The 26,641-nt window shown below is 46.1% G+C and overlaps 1 protein-coding gene across 1 annotated transcript in view; it reads right to left on the bottom strand.

Moving 5' to 3' along the window:
* The window catches only part of LOC121443099 (G-protein coupled receptor 143-like), a 151,331-nt gene that overhangs the window by 8,973 nt on the left and 115,717 nt on the right, over nucleotides 1-26,641 (bottom strand). The window contains exons 4-5 of the mRNA XM_041644785.1: nucleotides 5,251-5,343; nucleotides 2,733-2,842 (exon numbers count right to left, since the gene is read on the bottom strand). Coding sequence (XP_041500719.1) covers nucleotides 2,733-2,842; nucleotides 5,251-5,343 — 203 coding nt within the window. The remainder of the gene's footprint in view (nucleotides 1-2,732; nucleotides 2,843-5,250; nucleotides 5,344-26,641) is intronic.

Genomic DNA, 26,641 nt, shown 5'->3' on the forward strand with positions numbered 1-26,641 from the left:
GTGGCACATATACACATTAGAGTACTATTCAGTGGTAAAAAAAAAAACAATGACATCTTGAATTTTGCATCCAAACGGGTGGATGAAGAAAACACTATCCTGATTGAGATAACCCAGACCCCAAAATATGAATATGGTTTGAACTCACTCATTAGTGGATTCTAGCCATAAACAAAGGGCATTGAGCCTATATTTCGCAATCCTAGAGAAGCTAAGTAAAAAGGTGAACTGAACGAAAAACATATATAGATCCTCCTGGAAATTGGAAGCAGACAAAAGTTGTGAGCATGGGGCTGGGGTGGGGTGGGGGAAGGGGAGAAGAGGAGAGAGATGGGAGATTGGAAGGATTGGGAAGAGCTTGGGGGAATGGGATGGTTGAGATGGAGGAAGGACGGATGTGGGAGCAGGGAAGGAGTTATCTTAATTGAGGGAGGCATTTTAGGGTTGACAAGAGACTTGGCTCTGGAGGGGTTCACAGGAGACCACGGGGATGACACCAGCTAGGACCCTGGTTAGTGGAGGAGAGGGTGCCTGAACTGGCCTTGTCTTTTAGTTAGACTGATGACTATCTTGAATATCATCATAGAATCTTCACCCGGCAACAGATGGAGATAGAGAAAGAGACCCACATCGGAGCACTGGACTGAGCTCCCAAGGTCTAGTTGAAGAGCAGAAGGAGGGAGAATATGAGCAAGGAAGTCAGGACCAGAAGGGGTTGGTTCACCCACTGAGACAGTGTGCCTGTTCTAATGGGAGCTCACCAAAACCAGCTGGACTAGGGCTGAACGAGCATGGGATCAAACTGGACCCTCTGAATGTGGCTCACAACTGGGGCAGACTGAGAAGCCAATGATAATGGCACTGGGATTTGTCTGTGTTGCATGTACTGGCTTTTTGTGATCCTATTCTATTTTGATGCATACCTTAGTAAGCCTCGATGGAAGGGGAAGGGCCTTGGACTTCCCACAGGGCAGGGTACCCTTCCCTCTCTTAGGACTGGAGAGGGAGGGGGCAGCAGTATGGGGGAGCGGGAAGGAAACGGAGGAGGGGAGGAAGTGGAAATTTTGATTTGTATTATTTATAAAGTAATAAATAAAAGAAAAAAAGAATATTGAAAAAGTTAAAAATTCTCCTTACAGACAAGATAAAATATATAATTAGAGAATAATAACCCATGGTTCTGTTGCACAGATATAACCACTGGAACAGTATAGTGTTTGGCCAAGACATTTCCACTGCTTTGACAAAAAACACTTCTTGTGTGAAATTTTTAAAACAAAATTCCTATATTTAAAAGCAGATAAGAAAAAATTTATCTAAAGACAATAAATTCCTACCAATAATAATAGAGTTTTGTTTTGTGTATATATATATATTTGATTTTTATTGAGCTCCACATTTTTCTCTGCTCCCCTCCCTGCCTCTCCCCTCCCCTTTCAATCCTCCATGGTCTCCATGCTCCCAATTTACTCAGGAGATCTTGTCTTTTTCTACTTCCCATGTAGATTAGATCCATGTATGTCTCTCTTAGGGTCCTCATTGTTGTCTAGGTTCTCTGGGATTGTGATTTGTGGACTGGTTTTCTTTGTTTTATGTTTAAAAACCACATATGAGTGAGTACATGTGATAATTGTCTTTCTGTGTCCGGAATAATAATAGACTTTTAATTTTTTTTTATTCTACAAGCAAGGGCCGGAGAGATGCCTCTATGATTAAAAACACTTTCTGTCCTTGCAGAAGACTGGAGTTTGGTTCCCAGTAACCACATGAGAGCTCACACCCATCAGAGAACCTAATGCCCTCTTTTGGCCTTGATATGCATGTGATGCACATAAACTCAGGTAGGCATACACACATATATATAGTAAATAAATAAATATTTTTCAGTTCAACCAACAGTTGAGACTATAGCATAAAAAGTAAAATATTTAATGTACTATATTTAAAAGCAGATAGGAAAAGATGCATCAAACATGTCAACAGTTTATCACTAGTGATAGAGGCTTTAAACACTCTTTAGAAGTTTCTCGCAACAACTCCTGAGTCTTAAATGACCTTTCTGTGAAGGCCAATGCGCAAATACCTTAACTCACATTCTACCCAAGAGAGGCACAGAAACATGGATACCAATGGACACTCACTCCGAGCCATGGTCACTTGAGGAGGTGGAAGGGATGAGACGCAGGCCCCTAGTCCTAGCTGTAAGAGCTGTATCCCTTTGCTGACTCACTATCTTCCCCTCATTCAGTTTTTACCATTACAATGGACTTGTTTCCTGTGTTCCACTTCTGTTTCCTGTCCTTGTGGAAAAATGCATAGGTCAAGTGACTGCCTAGGGATGACCAGACTCTGAATCCAAACCTCACCCCTTCCCTTATCTGTCTCTTCCTCTACTGAAGTGGCCTCTACAGTTTTACAAAATTACCTTCAGGCCATCCAGACTAAAGGCAGACTCTGGAGGAGCCCAGCAAAGAAGTGAAGCCTCAACCAAAACCGATGATCTTTAGCTGAGCAAATACCAGCAAAAACCCTGTGTAGGTAGACTTTCACATCTTCACTTATTAAACATGATCGTTTTGTCCAACTATTCCATTCATGTCTTGAAAAAATGATAAGTTCAGTTGTCGTGTGTCACTGCAGAAGGAACAGCTGTTTTTTCTGTGAGTTCCAAGGCATGCAAATGTACTCAATGTTCATATAACAAGAGTAACCCCGCCCCCTGCAAGATTTACCTGCAGTCACTGTCTTGTGAAACAGGATGGGGTTGGCCACAAGGACAAGCAGTAGTGGCAAGTATGTGGTGACATAATGGGGGATGGCATGGTCCAGGCCCCTCTCACACCTGAAAAGAGGAATACCAAAACATTCTCCTTTAAAGAAAAGCTTTAGCTGAGATGACCCACTTCCCTGGAAACTGAGATAAGAGGTCATGTTCCTGTCTCATATATGGGAGGAGTGATAGAGCATTTCACTGGGGGAAACTTATAAAGGCCTTCTGGGAAAGTATAGGATGGAAAAAGTCTTCCGGAGTGGTGGATTCTCTACATTGAGTCTCTTCAAGAAAACACACACACACACACACACACACACACACACACACACACACACACACAGTCCAAGTAGAAGGGGAGACAAAGACATCCATTTTAATTCTGGACTTTGAGTACTTGCTATGTGGCCTTGCCTAGGAACTTGAATACGATCCACTTCCTCTCCTTGAACAACTCAGAAGGTAGAAGTTTAAGATGTGAAAAAAGCTGGGTGTGGTGGCGCTTGCCTTTAATCCCAGCACTCGGAAGAGGAAAGCAGTGGCGTCTCTGTGTTTGAGGTCATTCTGGTCTACACAGTGAGTTCCAGGGCAGCCAGAGCTATAGAATAGAGAGACCCTGCCTCCAAAAAAGATTTAAAATGAAATGTCGTTATCATGAATAACGAAGTCTTTTTTTTTTGTTATCATGAATAACGAAGTCAGTTGTTTTTAGGGCAACTAATGAGGATTTCTACAGATTAATCATGAAAATCATTGGTCACCTTAGGATGCAGTGAAAGGTCATGCATGCATGTGGCAAATATAGGATCTGGAACTGAGGAATGGCTCAAAGGTTGACGGCACTTGCTGTTCTTGCCGAGGACCTGGGTTCAGTCTCAGCACCCACACACCATAATCATCAGAGTTCCTGTGCCCTCTTCAGACTTCCTTCAGTACCAGGCACACACATGATGCACATACATACATGCAGGCAAAACACTGGTACAAATAAATTATTTTTTAATTAAAAAAGTTAAGAACTATCAACTAAAACACATATGATTTAAGAGGAGAAAAATGGCTGTGAATTAATAAACAAAGGCCAAGCAGGCCATGGAACAGTTCAGGTAAAAAGAGGCCAACGAGCCACTATGATGACTCTTTCTAACAGAAATAATGTTCTTCAGTTATGAAGGATCAGTGTGGTCTGGAAAAATTCCAGGGACATGAAAAGGCAGAGAAGAGTAATTCTGACAGACAGGCAGAGAGAAAATGACAGAGCTCCCTGAGAAGATCCCTGGTTGGCAGGTTGCAATTGTTGAAACGAGAGTGAGGCTATACGTAAAGAACACCCAGGGTTCCAGAAAATGGGTAGCACAGGACTAAGAGATAATCACACATCGAGACTTTAAATCCAAGCTCAATTAAAGGCATTTGAGCACCCGGGGCCTCCTTGCGAGCCACGAATCAATGGAAGTCTTGTACTCAATTTTTTTCTGGGAATTTCCAGGTCCCAGAGGGGAGGACACAAGAAAAGAAAGGGAGAAAAGAAGGAGCTTTCCAGTTAAGCGTGCTCTACTGTGATAGTGGTAACACTGTTGTCTGTTCTTTATAAGCTTTTCAGAAAGCAAAATATAGAGTGTGCTTGCACAGAGCTCCCTGAGAAGATCCCTGGTTGGCAGGTTGCAATTGTTGAAATGAGGAATGTCCCCAACAGGCTCAGGTATTTGAAGAGGCCTTCAGTTCACTGTCTTTGTTCTGTGTTTGTGGTCGAAGACGTGATCTTTCAGCTTCCTGATCATGCAATCATGGCTACCTCTTGCTGCCATGCCTCCCTGTCACAATGGACTTTTCATCTCTCTGGAAGTGTAAGCTCAAATAAACTCTCTCTTCCTTAAGTTACCTTGAGTCACGGTATTTATTCACAGCCACAGAAAAGTGATTCCTAGACAAGGCAATACCAAAGTGGAGACAGACATCTAACAAAAAAACCAAGAGTCATCAAAAGCATTCTACACTATGGGTCAGCAAACTTCTCCCGTACAGAAGCAGATGGTTCGTATATTTCAGCTTTGTGGTCTCTGGTAGCTCTGAATCCTATGTCTGTCAAGCAAAGGTGGCAGCGGTCCACACACAAACAAGTGTGTGTTCCGATAAAACTTTATTAACAAACACAGGCAAAGGGTAGGATTGACCAGGAGGGCTGTGCTGTGCTGAGCCCCGGTAGACACATTCCTAAAATCACAGAGATACTCTCTACCTCTCTGTTTTCTGCTTAAATTTACAGTGGTCATCCTCAGGCCCTGAGGTTTTATAAATATCTCTGTTCGCAGGGAGGGGTGGATCTCAATGCCTTAAGCGTGTTGAAAAATTCTCTACCCCTGACTTACTGTCCCTCATTCTTTTCCAGTGGGATTCATCTATCCAGCTTTTCATTCCATGTTAGAGACATGCAATAGACCAGGGATCTGAGCACTACATTACGGGGTGACCGGGCTTACCTGGACACGGACGGGTAGTAGAGCATGACTGCCCCCTCCACGCAGAGCAGCACAGCCAGGCCCCAGGCCATAATGTGGTAGAGCATCATGGTGCTAGGAGAGAACAGAAGAGAGGTCGCCACAGATTAGATGGTCACATGCCTGCCCAACGGAAAGGACCAGATCGACTTCTGTGCCATGAACGGTTTCTTGCCAAGAGTTTCTCGGGCTGTCGGTGAGGAGGTTGTTGGGTTTACATTGTTGTATTTTCAGATGAGGTGAAATTCACATCACATAAAATTTGTTATTTGAAAGTGAGAAGTTCAGAGATGCTTTGCACATGCGCAGTGTTGTTCAGCCATCACTACTAACTAATTCCAGGACATTTTGATCAGCACAAAAGAATTTGTTCCCGTTAGTAGTCACTACCATCCTTGCTGGCCCTGAGAGCCACCTATACGCCTTATTCTGTGGAGTTGTCTGTTCTGGATAGTCACACAGATGATAATAAACTGAATGGCTTTGCATATAGTATTTTTCACTTAGTGAGTTTTTCATGGTTGTGTAATAAACCGTCATATGGACAAGCCCCATTATGCTCCTTCAAATAGAAATTTAGATTGTTTCTATCATTTGGCTGCTATGAGTAGTACTGTTGTGAACATGTATATACAGTTATCTGAGCTCCTATTTTCAATTCTTTGGGTGTGTGTGTGTGTGTGTGGTGTGTGTGGTATGCATGTGTGTATTGTGCATGTGTGGTGTGCGTGTGTGGTTTGTGTGTGTGGTGTGTGTGTGTACATGAGTGTGTGTGTGGTATGCGTGTGTATGTTGTATGTGTGTGTGGTGCATGTGTGAGTGGTGTGCATGTGTGTGTGTGGTGTGTGTGTGTGTGTGTGCGTGGTGTGTGTATGGTGTGCATGTGTGGTGTGCGTGTGTGGTTTGTGTGTGTGGTGTGTGTGTGTACATGAGTGTGTGTGTGGTATGCATGTGTGTATTGTGCATGTGTGGTGTGCGTGTGTGGTTTGTGTGTGTACATGAGTGTGTGTGTGGTATGCGTGAGTATGTTGTATGTGTGTGTGTGGTGCATGTGTGAGTAGTGTGCATGTGTGTGGTGTGTGTGTGTGCGTGGTGTGTGTATGGTGTGTGTGTGGTGTGCATGTGTGGTGTGCGTGTGTGGTTTGTGTGTGTGGTGTGTGTGTACATGAGTGTGTGTGTGGTATGCGTGTGTATGTTGTATGTGTGTGTGGTGCATGTGTGAGTGGTGTGCATGTGTGTGTGGTGTGTGTGTGTGCGTGGTGTGTGTATGGTGTGTGTGTGGTGTGCATGTGTGGTGTGCGTGTGTGGTTTGTGTGTGTGGTGTGTGTGTGTACATGAGTGTGTGTGTGGTATGCATGTGTGTATTGTGCATGTGTGATGTGCGTGTGTGGTTTGTGTGTGTACATGAGTGTGTGTGTGGTATGCGTGAGTATGTTGTATGTGTGTGTGTGGTGCATGTGTGAGTAGTGTGCATGTGTGTGGTGTGTGTGTGTGCGTGGTGTGTGTATGGTGTGTGTGTGGTGTGCATGTGTGTGTGTGTGTGCGTGGTGTGTGTATGGTGTGTGTGTGGTGTGCATGTGTGGTGTGCGTGTGTGGTTTGTGTGTGTGGTTTGTGTGTGTGGTGTGTGTGTACATGAGTGTATGTGTGTGTACATGAGTGTGTGTGTGTACATGAGTGTGTGTGGTATGCATGTGTATGTTGTGTGTGTGTGTGGTGCATGTGTGTGTGGTGTGCATGTGTGTGGTGTGTGCGTGGTGTGTGTATGGTGTGTGTGTGGTGTGCATGTGTGGTGTGCGTGTGTGGTTTATGTGTACATGAGTGTGTGTGGTATGCGTGTGTATGCTGTATGTGTGGTGCATGTGTGTGTGGTGTGCATGTGTGTGTATATGTGTGGTGTGCATGTGTGTGTGTGTGCGTGGTGTGTGTATGGTGTGTGTGTGGTGTGCGTGTGTGGTGTGCATGTGCATGGTGTGTGTGCATGTGTGTGTTGTGTGTGTGTGAAATTGTTGGGTTAAATGGTATGTCCATGTTAAGCCAGTGTACATCTTCATAGACAGCAGTCAGTTGCTCTATGACTAAGCTGTACCCCAACCCCTTCATATTTAAATTTTGAATGAACCAAATTCTCTTTGTCTCTGACAACAGTGAACACCACTTTTTCTTCTTTTCTTGGTTTTGGGGGGTGTGTGTTTAAAAACAAACTAAGTGGGAGTTCACCTTGTTGTCCAGAGTGGCTTTGAACTCCTGAGCTCAAGAACTTGTCCTGTTTGAACCTACAAAGTAGCTGCAACTACAGATACACACCATTACATAATTCCAGTTCTGATGACAACCGTCCTAATGGGGGGTGGTGGCTGCTACTTCTGAGATTCAATCTTAATAATAAAAAAAGAGAAACAATCCCATATGTAGATTCCCTGAGAAAGCAGTGTTCAGTTCTCGTCTGTTGTGATTTGAATGTCATCAGGAAATTCTAATGGGGAAGTGACAAAAAGTGGAGCCTTCTGAAAAGTGATCAATTTCAATGTGTGATTAGTTGGCCCCGTTGCTCTGACCCTGTGGTAATCCATTATGGTGATCATATATGGCACAGTGAAATCACTTGCAACTTTCAGTGGCCAAACGTTTATGGAGCAAAAGTTGTAGACACAGAAAATACCAAGAACAACACAAGTCACTTTTCTGAATTTCACAATTTCAAGTGGTTGTCATATCAAATCCTCATAAGAATCATGCAAGTAATTGTACCCCCTAAGCACTAAATAGGGAAATAGGAACAGAGGCTGGGAAATCGAGTACAGAACTGTGATCATCCAAAGTAGAAGGCTAAGTGTATAAGTTAAGTAGCTAAACGGTGTGGTAGCCAAAACAAGGTCCCAATGATGTCCATGTCCTGATTTCTAGAACCTGGAATACAATATGACAGGAAAGTCCACAGATGTGATTAAGGATTGTTGAGGTCCTGGAAACAACCTAGATGCCCTTCAATGGAAGAATGGATGAAGAAAGTATGGAATATATACACGCTAGAGTACTACGCTGCGGTAAAAAACAATGACTTCTCGAATTTTGCATGCAAATGGATGGAAATAGAAAACACTATCCTGAGTGAGGTATCCCAGACCCAAAAAGATGAACATGGGATGTACTCGCTCATAATTGGTTTCTAGCCATAAATAAGGGCCACGGAGTCTACAATAGGTGAACCTAAAGAAGCTAAGTAAGAAGGTGAACCCAAGGAAAAACATATAGTTATCCTCTTGGCTAAGGGAAGTAGACCAAATTGCTGGGGAGAAAATTGGGATCTTGGGGGTGGGGTGGGATGGGGGTAAGGGGAGATGGGGAGAGAAAAGGTAGAAGGGAAGGAGGGGGGACTTGGGGAAACAGGAGAATTGGGATAAAGGAAAGGTGGATAGGGGAGCACGGAACCACAATTCTTAGTTAAGGGAGCCACTTTAGGGTGGGCAAGAGACTTGACCCTAGAGGGGCTCCCAAGTGCCCAAGATGAGGTTCCCAGTTAGTTCCTTGGGCAGCTGAGGATTGGGAACCTGAAATGACCCTATCCTAGAGCAATACTGACGAATATCTTGCATACCATCATAGAACCTTCATCTGGTGATGGATAGAGATAGAGACAGAGACCCACACAGGAGCACTGGACTGAGCTCCCAAGGTCCCAATGAGGAGCAGAAGGAGGGAGAACATGAGCAAAGAAGTCGGGACCACGAGGCGTGCACCCACCCACTGAGACAGTGGAGCTGATCTACTGGGAGCTCACCAAGGCCAGCTGGACTGTGACCGAAAAAGCATGGGATAAAACCGGACTCTCTGAACATGGCGAACAATGAGGGCTGATGAGACGCCAAGGACAATGGCACGGGGTTTTGATCCTACTTAATGTGCTGGCTTTGTGGGAGCTTAGCCAGTTTGGATGTTCACCTTCCTAGATATGGACAGAGTGGGGAGGACCTAGGACTTACCACAGGGCAGGGAACCCGGACTGCTCTGTGGACTGGAGAGGGAGGGGGAGAGGAATGGGGGGAGGGGGAGAAGGGTGGGAGGAGGGGGAGGGAAATGGGAGGCTGGGAGGAGGTGGAAACTTGTTTTTTGTTTATGTTTTTTTTAAAAAAAAATAAAGTCCTAAAAAAAAAAAAAGGATTGTTGAGGTGAGCTCATCTTAGATTACCAGGGTGGCCCAATATAATCATAGGAAGTCATAAAAATACAGGAATTTTGGGCTAGAATACACATAGCTATACCCCTGTCTCAAAAACTGATGGGTAGATAGATGATAGATAGATAGATAGATAGATAGATAGATAGATAGATGATAGATAGGTCAAGCAGTGATGGCACAAACCTTTAATCTCAGCACTCAGGAGGCAGAGGCCAACAGAGCTCTGTGAGTTTGAGGCCAGCCTGGTTTACAGAGTAAGGTGAGCTCCATAATAACCAGGGATACACAGAAAAACTCTGGAAATAAATTCAAAATGCAATAAGGTAAGTGTTAAGGTTTAAAACACTAAAATCTAGGAAAAAAGGGCTCTGTTTTAAACAGAGTGTGAGAAGCTAGAGAGATGCTTCAGTTAAGAGCACTATACCGCTCTCACAGAGGACCTGAGTACAGTTCCTAGTAGCCTTGTCAGGCAGCTTCACAAATGTCTCTAACTCTAGCTCTTGGGGATCCAGGTAAATACCCTCTTCTAGCTTCTTCAGGTACCTGCTCATAAGCCCACACACAGACATATAAATATACACATAATTAAAAATAACTAATAGATAAAAAGGGGATGGATATCTTGGGTGGAAATCAGACAAAGAGTGTAATCTGAAGGCTCAAAAGAGACTCGGTGTCTCAGGACCTGGTGGGTATTAGACATCTCAAATTCTGCTGGCAAACCTGAGGGTTTTCTTTTCTTCCTCCCTCCTCTGCACTTCCCATTCCCTGCATAGCTCACATTCCAGCCATATCCCTCCTTTATCTTTTGCACGTACCCACCCAGTCCACCCTTCTCGTCTAATTCTCTGGATTTGAGGACGTGGCCTTCAGATACTGCCGGTAACTCTGGTAACTCCATAGAGCCATGTGGAGCCAGCTCATCCCATGGAACAGTGGAGAGCATTCAAACAGATGCTTCTTTGTGATCGGGTGGGCAGGCTGGGCTCCAGCAGTCACAGACACTAGCTGTCATGTGAGATTCAGCAAGATACCTAGCAAATGGCAGCCATGTCCAGTGGGGATTCTGACTTTGAAGAGCAGCTGTATGAGCAGAAATCATGCTCATGGATCAGAGCAAGAAACTAAGCAGGAAAAGAAGCAGAGGCTCGCACACAAAGCTTCCAGAGAAAAACCACTTTGTTCCAACTGCTGGGAGAGCACAAGGAAATGACTCCAGCATATTTTGTCTCCCCCATTGTAACCAGTTCCTGGAGTATCCCTCTCCGGCCTCACAGGGGCAGGAAGCTGGGGGGGGGTGTCTGTGATGTGAGCATTGCCAGAGATCTGAGGGGAGCCTGTCTGTGATGTGAACATTGCCAGAGATCTAAGGGGAGCACTCTGTGATGTGAGCATTACCAGAGATCTAAGTTATGCGCAGACTCTGCTACCCTGGAGTGGCCCTCTGCAGGAGCTGTGTTGTTGATGACAGCAGAACATGCAAATTCCACCACACCCTCCCCTCATTTGGGGCCACACCAGGTGTATTGACAGAGCAAGGAGTTCAGTCCAGGAGGCAAGACTAGCCAAATCCAAGGCTGGAGGTCACTGAAACCTGGGCAATGGTTCTTCCTTCTGTGTGCCACAACAGCCACATCTAGGCTACAGGATACAGGAGACGGCCGTGTTAATAACAGACGCCTTCTAAAACCCAACCAGATTATGAACCTGCACCCTCACTCAGTGTCGACTCGTGGCAGTCAGACCATAAGTGAACACCTGTGTACCTTTGTCTGAATGCTTCATGGTTCCCAACTGTAATGGTTTGTCCTATCCCTGTAAGAGACAAGCCCCACCCACTCAATGCCTGTCTGTCCTTCCTTCCTGTTGGCCCCAGCCTCTTAGGCTGGGAAATCGAGTTCAGAACTGTGATCATCCAAAGTAGAAGGCTAAGTGTATAAGTTAAGTAGCTAAACGGTGTGGTAGCCAAAACAAGGTCCCAATGATGTCCATGTCCTGATTTCTAGAACCTGGAATACAATATGACAGGAAAGTCCACAGATGTGATTAAGGATTGTTGAGGTCCTGGAAACAACCTAGATGCCCTTCAATGGAAGAATGGATGAAGAAAGTATGGAATATATACACGCTAGAGTACTACGCTGCGGTAAAAAACAATGACTTCTCGAATTTTGCATGCAAATGGATGGAAATAGAAAACACTATCCTGAGTGAGGTATCCCAGACCCAAAAAGATGAACATGGGATGTACTCGCTCATAATTGGTTTCTAGCCATAAATAAGGGCCACGGAGTCTACAATAGGTGAACCTAAAGAAGCTAAGTAAGAAGGTGAACCCAAGGAAAAACATATAGTTATCCTCTTGGCTAAGGGAAGTAGACCAAATTGCTGGGGAGAAAATTGGGATCTTGGGGGTGGGGTGGGATGGGGGTAAGGGGAGATGGGGAGAGAAAAGGTAGAAGGGAAGGAGGGGGGACTTGGGGAAACAGGAGAATTGGGATAAAGGAAAGGTGGATAGGGGAGCACGGAACCACAATTCTTAGTTAAGGGAGCCACTTTAGGGTGGGCAAGAGACTTGACCCTAGAGGGGCTCCCAAGTGCCCAAGATGAGGTTCCCAGTTAGTTCCTTGGGCAGCTGAGGATTGGGAACCTGAAATGACCCTATCCTAGAGGAATACTGACGAATATCTTGCATACCATCATAGAACCTTCATCTGGTGATGGATAGAGATAGAGACAGAGACCCACACAGGAGCACTGGACTGAGCTCCCAAGGTCCCAATGAGGAGCAGAAGGAGGGAGAACATGAGCAAAGAAGTCGGGACCACGAGGCGTGCACCCACCCACTGAGACAGTGGAGCTGATCTACTGGGAGCTCACCAAGGCCAGCTGGACTGTGACCGAAAAAGCATGGGATAAAACCGGACTCTCTGAACATGGCGAACAATGAGGGCTGATGAGACGCCAAGGACAATGGCACGGGGTTTTGATCCCACTTAATGTGCTGGCTTTGTGGGAGCTTAGCCAGTTTGGATGTTCACCTTCCTAGATATGGACAGAGTGGGGAGGACCTAGGACTTACCACAGGGCAGGGAACCCGGACTGCTCTGTGGACTGGAGAGGGAGGGGGAGAGGAATGGGGGGAGGGGGAGAAGGGTGGGAGGAGGGGGAGGGAAATGGGAGGCTGGGAGGAGGTGGAAACTTGTTTTTTGTTTATGTTTTTTTTTAAAAAAAATAAAGTCCTAAAAAAAAAAAAAGGATTGTTGAGGTGAGCTCATCTTAGATTACCAGGGTGGCCCAATATAATCATAGGAAGTCATAAAAATACAGGAATTTTGGGCTAGAATACACATAGCTATACCCCTGTCTCAAAAACTGATGGGTAGATAGATGATAGATAGATAGATAGATAGATAGATAGATAGATAGATAGATGATAGATCAGTCAAGCAGTGATGGCACAAACCTTTAATCTCAGCACTCAGGAGGCAGAGGCCAACAGAGCTCTGTGAGTTTGAGGCCAGCCTGGTTTACAGAGTAAGGTGAGCTCCATAATAACCAGGGATACACAGAAAAACTCTGGAAATAAATTCAAAATGCAATAAGGTAAGTGTTAAGGTTTAAAACACTAAAATCTAGGAAAAAAGGGCTCTGTTTTAAACAGAGTGTGAGAAGCTAGAGAGATGCTTCAGTTAAGAGCACTATACCGCTCTCACAGAGGACCTGAGTACAGTTCCTAGTAGCCTTGTCAGGCAGCTTCACAAATGTCTCTAACTCTAGCTCTTGGGGATCCAGGTAAATACCCTCTTCTAGCTTCTTCAGGTACCTGCTCATAAGCCCACACACAGACATATAAATATACACATAATTAAAAATAACTAATAGATAAAAAGGGGATGGATATCTTGGGTGGAAATCAGACAAAGAGTGTAATCTGAAGGCTCAAAAGAGACTCGGTGTCTCAGGACCTGGTGGGTATTAGACATCTCAAATTCTGCTGGCAAACCTGAGGGTTTTCTTTTCTTCCTCCCTCCTCTGCACTTCCCATTCCCTGCATAGCTCACATTCCAGCCATATCCCTCCTTTATCTTTTGCACGTACCCACCCAGTCCACCCTTCTCGTCTAATTCTCTGGATTTGAGGACGTGGCCTTCAGATACTGCCGGTAACTCTGGTAACTCCATAGAGCCATGTGGAGCCAGCTCATCCCATGGAACAGTGGAGAGCATTCAAACAGATGCTTCTTTGTGATCGGGTGGGCAGGCTGGGCTCCAGCAGTCACAGACACTAGCTGTCATGTGAGATTCAGCAAGATACCTAGCAAATGGCAGCCATGTCCAGTGGGGATTCTGACTTTGAAGAGCAGCTGTATGAGCAGAAATCATGCTCATGGATCAGAGCAAGAAACTAAGCAGGAAAAGAAGCAGAGGCTCGCACACAAAGCTTCCAGAGAAAAACCACTTTGTTCCAACTGCTGGGAGAGCACAAGGAAATGACTCCAGCATATTTTGTCTCCCCCATTGTAACCAGTTCCTGGAGTATCCCTCTCCGGCCTCACAGGGGCAGGAAGCTGGGGGGGGGTGTCTGTGATGTGAGCATTGCCAGAGATCTGAGGGGAGCCTGTCTGTGATGTGAACATTGCCAGAGATCTAAGGGGAGCACTCTGTGATGTGAGCATTACCAGAGATCTAAGTTATGCGCAGACTCTGCTACCCTGGAGTGGCCCTCTGCAGGAGCTGTGTTGTTGATGACAGCAGAACATGCAAATTCCACCACACCCTCCCCTCATTTGGGGCCACACCAGGTGTATTGACAGAGCAAGGAGTTCAGTCCAGGAGGCAAGACTAGCCAAATCCAAGGCTGGAGGTCACTGAAACCTGGGCAATGGTTCTTCCTTCTGTGTGCCACAACAGCCACATCTAGGCTACAGGATACAGGAGACGGCCGTGTTAATAACAGACGCCTTCTAAAACCCAACCAGATTATGAACCTGCACCCTCACTCAGTGTCGACTCGTGGCAGTCAGACCATAAGTGAACACCTGTGTACCTTTGTCTGAATGCTTCATGGTTCCCAACTGTAATGGTTTGTCCTATCCCTGTAAGAGACAAGCCCCACCCACTCAATGCCTGTCTGTCCTTCCTTCCTGTTGGCCCCAGCCTCTTAGGCTGGGAAATCGAGTTCAGAACTGTGATCATCCAAAGTAGAAGGCTAAGTGTATAAGTTAAGTAGCTAAACGGTGTGGTAGCCAAAACAAGGTCCCAATGATGTCCATGTCCTGATTTCTAGAACCTGGAATACAATATGACAGGAAAGTCCACAGATGTGATTAAGGATTGTTGAGGTCCTGGAAACAACCTAGATGCCCTTCAATGGAAGAATGGATGAAGAAAGTATGGAATATATACACGCTAGAGTACTACGCTGCGGTAAAAAACAATGACTTCTCGAATTTTGCATGCAAATGGATGGAAATAGAAAACACTATCCTGAGTGAGGTATCCCAGACCCAAAAAGATGAACATGGGATGTACTCGCTCATAATTGGTTTCTAGCCATAAATAAGGGCCACGGAGTCTACAATAGGTGAACCTAAAGAAGCTAAGTAAGAAGGTGAACCCAAGGAAAAACATATAGTTATCCTCTTGGCTAAGGGAAGTAGACCAAATTGCTGGGGAGAAAATTGGGATCTTGGGGGTGGGGTGGGATGGGGGTAAGGGGAGATGGGGAGAGAAAAGGTAGAAGGGAAGGAGGGGGGACTTGGGGAAACAGGAGAATTGGGATAAAGGAAAGGTGGATAGGGGAGCACGGAACCACAATTCTTAGTTAAGGGAGCCACTTTAGGGTGGGCAAGAGACTTGACCCTAGAGGGGCTCCCAAGTGCCCAAGATGAGGTTCCCAGTTAGTTCCTTGGGCAGCTGAGGATTGGGAACCTGAAATGACCCTATCCTAGAGCAATACTGACGAATATCTTGCATACCATCATAGAACCTTCATCTGGTGATGGATAGAGATAGAGACAGAGACCCACACAGGAGCACTGGACTGAGCTCCCAAGGTCCCAATGAGGAGCAGAAGGAGGGAGAACATGAGCAAAGAAGTCGGGACCACGAGGCGTGCACCCACCCACTGAGACAGTGGAGCTGATCTACTGGGAGCTCACCAAGGCCAGCTGGACTGTGACCGAAAAAGCATGGGATAAAACCGGACTCTCTGAACATGGCGAACAATGAGGGCTGATGAGACGCCAAGGACAATGGCACGGGGTTTTGATCCCACTTAATGTGCTGGCTTTGTGGGAGCTTAGCCAGTTTGGATGTTCACCTTCCTAGATATGGACAGAGTGGGGAGGACCTAGGACTTACCACAGGGCAGGGAACCCGGACTGCTCTGTGGACTGGAGAGGGAGGGGGAGAGGAATGGGGGGAGGGGGAGAAGGGTGGGAGGAGGGGGAGGGAAATGGGAGGCTGGGAGGAGGTGGAAACTTGTTTTTTGTTTATGTTTTTTTTAAAAAAAAATAAAGTCCTAAAAAAAAAAAAGGATTGTTGAGGTGAGCTCATCTTAGATTACCAGGGTGGCCCAATATAATCATAGGAAGTCATAAAAATACAGGAATTTTGGGCTAGAATACACATAGCTATACCCCTGTCTCAAAAACTGATGGGTAGATAGATGATAGATAGATAGATAGATAGATAGATAGATAGATAGATGATAGATCAGTCAAGCAGTGATGGCACAAACCTTTAATCTCAGCACTCAGGAGGCAGAGGCCAACAGAGCTCTGTGAGTTTGAGGCCAGCCTGGTTTACAGAGTAAGGTGAGCTCCATAATAACCAGGGATACACAGAAAAACTCTGGAAATAAATTCAAAATGCAATAAGGTAAGTGTTAAGGTTTAAAACACTAAAATCTAGGAAAAAAGGGCTCTGTTTTAAACAGAGTGTGAGAAGCTAGAGAGATGCTTCAGTTAAGAGCACTATACCGCTCTCACAGAGGACCTGAGTACAGTTCCTAGTAGCCTTGTCAGGCAGCTTCACAAATGTCTCTAACTCTAGCTCTTGGGGATCCAGGTAAATACCCTCTTCTAGCTTCTTCAGGTACCTGCTCATAAGCCCACACACAGACATATAAATATACACATAATTAAAAATAACTAATAGATAAAAAGGGGATGGATATCTTGGGTGGAAATCAGACAAAGAGTGTAATCTGAAGGCTCAAAAGAGACTCGGTGTCTCAGGACCTGGTGGGTATTAGACATCTCAAATTCTGCTGGCAAACCTGAGGGTTTTCTTTTCTTCCTCCCTCCTCTGCACTTCCCATTCCCTGCATAGCTCACATTCCAGCCATATCCCTCCTTTATCTTTTGCACGTACCCACCCAGTCCACCCTTCTCGTCTAATTCTCTGGATTTGAGGACGTGGCCTTCAGATACTGCCGGTAACTCTGGTAACTCCATAGAGCCATGTGGAGCCAGCTCATCCCATGGAACAGTGGAGAGCATTCAAACAGATGCTTCTTTGTGATCGGGTGGGCAGGCTGGGCTCCAGCAGTCACAGACACTAGCTGTCATGTGAGATTCAGCAAGATACCTAGCAAATGGCAGCCATGTCCAGTGGGGATTCTGACTTTGAAGAGCAGCTGTATGAGCAGAAATCATGCTCATGGATCAGAGCAAGAAACTAAGCAGGAAAAGAAGCAGAGGCTCGCACACAAAGCTTCCAGAGAAAAACCACTTTGTTCCAACTGCTGGGAGAGCACAAGGAAATGACTCCAGCATATTTTGTCTCCCCCATTGTAACCAGTTCCTGGAGTATCCCTCTCCGGCCTCACAGGGGCAGGAAGCTGGGGGGGGGGTGTCTGTGATGTGAGCATTGCCAGAGATCTGAGGGGAGCCTGTCTGTGATGTGAACATTGCCAGAGATCTAAGGGGAGCACTCTGTGATGTGAGCATTACCAGAGATCTAAGTTATGCGCAGACTCTGCTACCCTGGAGTGGCCCTCTGCAGGAGCTGTGTTGTTGATGACAGCAGAACATGCAAATTCCACCACACCCTCCCCTCATTTGGGGCCACACCAGGTGTATTGACAGAGCAAGGAGTTCAGTCCAGGAGGCAAGACTAGCCAAATCCAAGGCTGGAGGTCACTGAAACCTGGGCAATGGTTCTTCCTTCTGTGTGCCACAACAGCCACATCTAGGCTACAGGATACAGGAGACGGCCGTGTTAATAACAGACGCCTTCTAAAACCCAACCAGATTATGAACCTGCACCCTCACTCAGTGTCGACTCGTGGCAGTCAGACCATAAGTGAACACCTGTGTACCTTTGTCTGAATGCTTCATGGTTCCCAACTGTAATGGTTTGTCCTATCCCTGTAAGAGACAAGCCCCACCCACTCAATGCCTGTCTGTCCTTCCTTCCTGTTGGCCCCAGCCTCTTAGGCTGGGAAATCGAGTTCAGAACTGTGATCATCCAAAGTAGAAGGCTAAGTGTATAAGTTAAGTAGCTAAACGGTGTGGTAGCCAAAACAAGGTCCCAATGATGTCCATGTCCTGATTTCTAGAACCTGGAATACAATATGACAGGAAAGTCCACAGATGTGATTAAGGATTGTTGAGGTCCTGGAAACAACCTAGATGCCCTTCAATGGAAGAATGGATGAAGAAAGTATGGAATATATACACGCTAGAGTACTACGCTGCGGTAAAAAACAATGACTTCTCGAATTTTGCATGCAAATGGATGGAAATAGAAAACACTATCCTGAGTGAGGTATCCCAGACCCAAAAAGATGAACATGGGATGTACTCGCTCATAATTGGTTTCTAGCCATAAATAAGGGCCACGGAGTCTACAATAGGTGAACCTAAAGAAGCTAAGTAAGAAGGTGAACCCAAGGAAAAACATATAGTTATCCTCTTGGCTAAGGGAAGTAGACCAAATTGCTGGGGAGAAAATTGGGATCTTGGGGGTGGGGTGGGATGGGGGTAAGGGGAGATGGGGAGAGAAAAGGTAGAAGGGAAGGAGGGGGGACTTGGGGAAACAGGAGAATTGGGATAAAGGAAAGGTGGATAGGGGAGCACGGAACCACAATTCTTAGTTAAGGGAGCCACTTTAGGGTGGGCAAGAGACTTGACCCTAGAGGGGCTCCCAAGTGCCCAAGATGAGGTTCCCAGTTAGTTCCTTGGGCAGCTGAGGATTGGGAACCTGAAATGACCCTATCCTAGAGCAATACTGACGAATATCTTGCATACCATCATAGAACCTTCATCTGGTGATGGATAGAGATAGAGACAGAGACCCACACAGGAGCACTGGACTGAGCTCCCAAGGTCCCAATGAGGAGCAGAAGGAGGGAGAACATGAGCAAAGAAGTCGGGACCACGAGGCGTGCACCCACCCACTGAGACAGTGGAGCTGATCTACTGGGAGCTCACCAAGGCCAGCTGGACTGTGACCGAAAAAGCATGGGATAAAACCGGACTCTCTGAACATGGCGAACAATGAGGGCTGATGAGACGCCAAGGACAATGGCACGGGGTTTTGATCCTACTTAATGTGCTGGCTTTGTGGGAGCTTAGCCAGTTTGGATGTTCACCTTCCTAGATATGGACAGAGTGGGGAGGACCTAGGACTTACCACAGGGCAGGGAACCCGGACTGCTCTGTGGACTGGAGAGGGAGGGGGAGAGGAATGGGGGGAGGGGGAGAAGGGTGGGAGGAGGGGGAGGGAAATGGGAGGCTGGGAGGAGGTGGAAACTTGTTTTTTGTTTATGTTTTTTTTAAAAAAAAATAAAGTCCTAAAAAAAAAAAAAGGATTGTTGAGGTGAGCTCATCTTAGATTACCAGGGTGGCCCAATATAATCATAGGAAGTCATAAAAATACAGGAATTTTGGGCTAGAATACACATAGCTATACCCCTGTCTCAAAAACTGATGGGTAGATAGATGATAGATAGATAGATAGATAGATAGATAGATAGATAGATAGATGATAGATCAGTCAAGCAGTGATGGCACAAACCTTTAATCTCAGCACTCAGGAGGCAGAGGCCAACAGAGCTCTGTGAGTTTGAGGCCAGCCTGGTTTACAGAGTAAGGTGAGCTCCATAATAACCAGGGATACACAGAAAAACTCTGGAAATAAATTCAAAATGCAATAAGGTAAGTGTTAAGGTTTAAAACACTAAAATCTAGGAAAAAAGGGCTCTGTTTTAAACAGAGTGTGAGAAGCTAGAGAGATGCTTCAGTTAAGAGCACTATACCGCTCTCACAGAGGACCTGAGTACAGTTCCTAGTAGCCTTGTCAGGCAGCTTCACAAATGTCTCTAACTCTAGCTCTTGGGGATCCAGGTAAATACCCTCTTCTAGCTTCTTCAGGTACCTGCTCATAAGCCCACACACAGACATATAAATATACACATAATTAAAAATAACTAATAGATAAAAAGGGGATGGATATCTTGGGTGGAAATCAGACAAAGAGTGTAATCTGAAGGCTCAAAAGAGACTCGGTGTCTCAGGACCTGGTGGGTATTAGACATCTCAAATTCTGCTGGCAAACCTGAGGGTTTTCTTTTCTTCCTCCCTCCTCTGCACTTCCCATTCCCTGCATAGCTCACATTCCAGCCATATCCCTCCTTTATCTTTTGCACGTACCCACCCAGTCCACCCTTCTCGTCTAATTCTCTGGATTTGAGGACGTGGCCTTCAGATACTGCCGGTAACTCTGGTAACTCCATAGAGCCATGTGGAGCCAGCTCATCCCATGGAACAGTGGAGAGCATTCAAACAGATGCTTCTTTGTGATCGGGTGGGCAGGCTGGGCTCCAGCAGTCACAGACACTAGCTGTCATGTGAGATTCAGCAAGATACCTAGCAAATGGCAGCCATGTCCAGTGGGGATTCTGACTTTGAAGAGCAGCTGTATGAGCAGAAATCATGCTCATGGATCAGAGCAAGAAACTAAGCAGGAAAAGAAGCAGAGGCTCGCACACAAAGCTTCCAGAGAAAAACCACTTTGTTCCAACTGCTGGGAGAGCACAAGGAAATGACTCCAGCATATTTTGTCTCCCCCATTGTAACCAGTTCCTGGAGTATCCCTCTCCGGCCTCACAGGGGCAGGAAGCTGGGGGGGGGGGTGTCTGTGATGTGAGCATTGCCAGAGATCTGAGGGGAGCCTGTCTGTGATGTGAACATTGCCAGAGATCTAAGGGGAGCACTCTGTGATGTGAGCATTACCAGAGATCTAAGTTATGCGCAGACTCTGCTACCCTGGAGTGGCCCTCTGCAGGAGCTGTGTTGTTGATGACAGCAGAACATGCAAATTCCACCACACCCTCCCCTCATTTGGGGCCACACCAGGTGTATTGACAGAGCAAGGAGTTCAGTCCAGGAGGCAAGACTAGCCAAATCCAAGGCTGGAGGTCACTGAAACCTGGGCAATGGTTCTTCCTTCTGTGTGCCACAACAGCCACATCTAGGCTACAGGATACAGGAGACGGCCGTGTTAATAACAGACGCCTTCTAAAACCCAACCAGATTATGAACCTGCACCCTCACTCAGTGTCGACTCGTGGCAGTCAGACCATAAGTGAACACCTGTGTACCTTTGTCTGAATGCTTCATGGTTCCCAACTGTAATGGTTTGTCCTATCCCTGTAAGAGACAAGCCCCACCCACTCAATGCCTGTCTGTCCTTCCTTCCTGTTGGCCCCAGCCTCTTAGGCTGGGAAATCGAGTTCAGAACTGTGATCATCCAAAGTAGAAGGCTAAGTGTATAAGTTAAGTAGCTAAACGGTGTGGTAGCCAAAACAAGGTCCCAATGATGTCCATGTCCTGATTTCTAGAACCTGGAATACAATATGACAGGAAAGTCCACAGATGTGATTAAGGATTGTTGAGGTCCTGGAAACAACCTAGATGCCCTTCAATGGAAGAATGGATGAAGAAAGTATGGAATATATACACGCTAGAGTACTACGCTGCGGTAAAAAACAATGACTTCTCGAATTTTGCATGCAAATGGATGGAAATAGAAAACACTATCCTGAGTGAGGTATCCCAGACCCAAAAAGATGAACATGGGATGTACTCGCTCATAATTGGTTTCTAGCCATAAATAAGGGCCACGGAGTCTACAATAGGTGAACCTAAAGAAGCTAAGTAAGAAGGTGAACCCAAGGAAAAACATATAGTTATCCTCTTGGCTAAGGGAAGTAGACCAAATTGCTGGGGAGAAAATTGGGATCTTGGGGGTGGGGTGGGATGGGGGTAAGGGGAGATGGGGAGAGAAAAGGTAGAAGGGAAGGAGGGGGGACTTGGGGAAACAGGAGAATTGGGATAAAGGAAAGGTGGATAGGGGAGCACGGAACCACAATTCTTAGTTAAGGGAGCCACTTTAGGGTGGGCAAGAGACTTGACCCTAGAGGGGCTCCCAAGTGCCCAAGATGAGGTTCCCAGTTAGTTCCTTGGGCAGCTGAGGATTGGGAACCTGAAATGACCCTATCCTAGAGCAATACTGACGAATATCTTGCATACCATCATAGAACCTTCATCTGGTGATGGATAGAGATAGAGACAGAGACCCACACAGGAGCACTGGACTGAGCTCCCAAGGTCCCAATGAGGAGCAGAAGGAGGGAGAACATGAGCAAAGAAGTCGGGACCACGAGGCGTGCACCCACCCACTGAGACAGTGGAGCTGATCTACTGGGAGCTCACCAAGGCCAGCTGGACTGTGACCGAAAAAGCATGGGATAAAACCGGACTCTCTGAACATGGCGAACAATGAGGGCTGATGAGACGCCAAGGACAATGGCACGGGGTTTTGATCCCACTTAATGTGCTGGCTTTGTGGGAGCTTAGCCAGTTTGGATGTTCACCTTCCTAGATATGGACAGAGTGGGGAGGACCTAGGACTTACCACAGGGCAGGGAACCCGGACTGCTCTGTGGACTGGAGAGGGAGGGGGAGAGGAATGGGGGGAGGGGGAGAAGGGTGGGAGGAGGGGGAGGGAAATGGGAGGCTGGGAGGAGGTGGAAACTTGTTTTTTGTTTATGTTTTTTTTAAAAAAAAATAAAGTCCTAAAAAAAAAAAAGGATTGTTGAGGTGAGCTCATCTTAGATTACCAGGGTGGCCCAATATAATCATAGGAAGTCATAAAAATACAGGAATTTTGGGCTAGAATACACATAGCTATACCCCTGTCTCAAAAACTGATGGGTAGATAGATGATAGATAGATAGATAGATAGATAGATAGATAGATAGATGATAGATCAGTCAAGCAGTGATGGCACAAACCTTTAATCTCAGCACTCAGGAGGCAGAGGCCAACAGAGCTCTGTGAGTTTGAGGCCAGCCTGGTTTACAGAGTAAGGTGAGCTCCATAATAACCAGGGATACACAGAAAAACTCTGGAAATAAATTCAAAATGCAATAAGGTAAGTGTTAAGGTTTAAAACACTAAAATCTAGGAAAAAAGGGCTCTGTTTTAAACAGAGTGTGAGAAGCTAGAGAGATGCTTCAGTTAAGAGCACTATACCGCTCTCACAGAGGACCTGAGTACAGTTCCTAGTAGCCTTGTCAGGCAGCTTCACAAATGTCTCTAACTCTAGCTCTTGGGGATCCAGGTAAATACCCTCTTCTAGCTTCTTCAGGTACCTGCTCATAAGCCCACACACAGACATATAAATATACACATAATTAAAAATAACTAATAGATAAAAAGGGGATGGATATCTTGGGTGGAAATCAGACAAAGAGTGTAATCTGAAGGCTCAAAAGAGACTCGGTGTCTCAGGACCTGGTGGGTATTAGACATCTCAAATTCTGCTGGCAAACCTGAGGGTTTTCTTTTCTTCCTCCCTCCTCTGCACTTCCCATTCCCTGCATAGCTCACATTCCAGCCATATCCCTCCTTTATCTTTTGCACGTACCCACCCAGTCCACCCTTCTCGTCTAATTCTCTGGATTTGAGGACGTGGCCTTCAGATACTGCCGGTAACTCTGGTAACTCCATAGAGCCATGTGGAGCCAGCTCATCCCATGGAACAGTGGAGAGCATTCAAACAGATGCTTCTTTGTGATCGGGTGGGCAGGCTGGGCTCCAGCAGTCACAGACACTAGCTGTCATGTGAGATTCAGCAAGATACCTAGCAAATGGCAGCCATGTCCAGTGGGGATTCTGACTTTGAAGAGCAGCTGTATGAGCAGAAATCATGCTCATGGATCAGAGCAAGAAACTAAGCAGGAAAAGAAGCAGAGGCTCGCACACAAAGCTTCCAGAGAAAAACCACTTTGTTCCAACTGCTGGGAGAGCACAAGGAAATGACTCCAGCATATTTTGTCTCCCCCATTGTAACCAGTTCCTGGAGTATCCCTCTCCGGCCTCACAGGGGCAGGAAGCTGGGGGGGGGGGTGTCTGTGATGTGAGCATTGCCAGAGATCTGAGGGGAGCCTGTCTGTGATGTGAACATTGCCAGAGATCTAAGGGGAGCACTCTGTGATGTGAGCATTACCAGAGATCTAAGTTATGCGCAGACTCTGCTACCCTGGAGTGGCCCTCTGCAGGAGCTGTGTTGTTGATGACAGCAGAACATGCAAATTCCACCACACCCTCCCCTCATTTGGGGCCACACCAGGTGTATTGACAGAGCAAGGAGTTCAGTCCAGGAGGCAAGACTAGCCAAATCCAAGGCTGGAGGTCACTGAAACCTGGGCAATGGTTCTTCCTTCTGTGTGCCACAACAGCCACATCTAGGCTACAGGATACAGGAGACGGCCGTGTTAATAACAGACGCCTTCTAAAACCCAACCAGATTATGAACCTGCACCCTCACTCAGTGTCGACTCGTGGCAGTCAGACCATAAGTGAACACCTGTGTACCTTTGTCTGAATGCTTCATGGTTCCCAACTGTAATGGTTTGTCCTATCCCTGTAAGAGACAAGCCCCACCCACTCAATGCCTGTCTGTCCTTCCTTCCTGTTGGCCCCAGCCTCTTAGGCTGGGAAATCGAGTTCAGAACTGTGATCATCCAAAGTAGAAGGCTAAGTGTATAAGTTAAGTAGCTAAACGGTGTGGTAGCCAAAACAAGGTCCCAATGATGTCCATGTCCTGATTTCTAGAACCTGGAATACAATATGACAGGAAAGTCCACAGATGTGATTAAGGATTGTTGAGGTCCTGGAAACAACCTAGATGCCCTTCAATGGAAGAATGGATGAAGAAAGTATGGAATATATACACGCTAGAGTACTACGCTGCGGTAAAAAACAATGACTTCTCGAATTTTGCATGCAAATGGATGGAAATAGAAAACACTATCCTGAGTGAGGTATCCCAGACCCAAAAAGATGAACATGGGATGTACTCGCTCATAATTGGTTTCTAGCCATAAATAAGGGCCACGGAGTCTACAATAGGTGAACCTAAAGAAGCTAAGTAAGAAGGTGAACCCAAGGAAAAACATATAGTTATCCTCTTGGCTAAGGGAAGTAGACCAAATTGCTGGGGAGAAAATTGGGATCTTGGGGGTGGGGTGGGATGGGGGTAAGGGGAGATGGGGAGAGAAAAGGTAGAAGGGAAGGAGGGGGGACTTGGGGAAACAGGAGAATTGGGATAAAGGAAAGGTGGATAGGGGAGCACGGAACCACAATTCTTAGTTAAGGGAGCCACTTTAGGGTGGGCAAGAGACTTGACCCTAGAGGGGCTCCCAAGTGCCCAAGATGAGGTTCCCAGTTAGTTCCTTGGGCAGCTGAGGATTGGGAACCTGAAATGACCCTATCCTAGAGCAATACTGACGAATATCTTGCATACCATCATAGAACCTTCATCTGGTGATGGATAGAGATAGAGACAGAGACCCACACAGGAGCACTGGACTGAGCTCCCAAGGTCCCAATGAGGAGCAGAAGGAGGGAGAACATGAGCAAAGAAGTCGGGACCACGAGGCGTGCACCCACCCACTGAGACAGTGGAGCTGATCTACTGGGAGCTCACCAAGGCCAGCTGGACTGTGACCGAAAAAGCATGGGATAAAACCGGACTCTCTGAACATGGCGAACAATGAGGGCTGATGAGACGCCAAGGACAATGGCACGGGGTTTTGATCCTACTTAATGTGCTGGCTTTGTGGGAGCTTAGCCAGTTTGGATGTTCACCTTCCTAGATATGGACAGAGTGGGGAGGACCTAGGACTTACCACAGGGCAGGGAACCCGGACTGCTCTGTGGACTGGAGAGGGAGGGGGAGAGGAATGGGGGGAGGGGGGAGAAGGGTGGGAGGAGGGGGAGGGAAATGGGAGGCTGGGAGGAGGTGGAAACTTGTTTTTTGTTTATGTTTTTTTTAAAAAAAATAAAGTCCTAAAAAAAAAAAAAGGATTGTTGAGGTGAGCTCATCTTAGATTACCAGGGTGGCCCAATATAATCATAGGAAGTCATAAAAATACAGGAATTTTGGGCTAGAATACACATAGCTATACCCCTGTCTCAAAAACTGATGGGTAGATAGATGATAGATAGATAGATAGATAGATAGATAGATGATAGATCAGTCAAGCAGTGATGGCACAAACCTTTAATCTCAGCACTCAGGAGGCAGAGGCCAACAGAGCTCTGTGAGTTTGAGGCCAGCCTGGTTTACAGAGTAAGGTGAGCTCCATAATAACCAGGGATACACAGAAAAACTCTGGAAATAAATTCAAAATGCAATAAGGTAAGTGTTAAGGTTTAAAACACTAAAATCTAGGAAAAAAGGGCTCTGTTTTAAACAGAGTGTGAGAAGCTAGAGAGATGCTTCAGTTAAGAGCACTATACCGCTCTCACAGAGGACCTGAGTACAGTTCCTAGTAGCCTTGTCAGGCAGCTTCACAAATGTCTCTAACTCTAGCTCTTGGGGATCCAGGTAAATACCCTCTTCTAGCTTCTTCAGGTACCTGCTCATAAGCCCACACACAGACATATAAATATACACATAATTAAAAATAACTAATAGATAAAAAGGGGATGGATATCTTGGGTGGAAATCAGACAAAGAGTGTAATCTGAAGGCTCAAAAGAGACTCGGTGTCTCAGGACCTGGTGGGTATTAGACATCTCAAATTCTGCTGGCAAACCTGAGGGTTTTCTTTTCTTCCTCCCTCCTCTGCACTTCCCATTCCCTGCATAGCTCACATTCCAGCCATATCCC

The sequence above is a fragment of the Microtus oregoni genome, unplaced genomic scaffold (assembly GCF_018167655.1).
Source record: "Microtus oregoni isolate MIOR12 unplaced genomic scaffold, Mior012 000099F_ref0000060, whole genome shotgun sequence".
NCBI lineage: Eukaryota > Metazoa > Chordata > Mammalia > Rodentia > Cricetidae > Microtus > Microtus oregoni.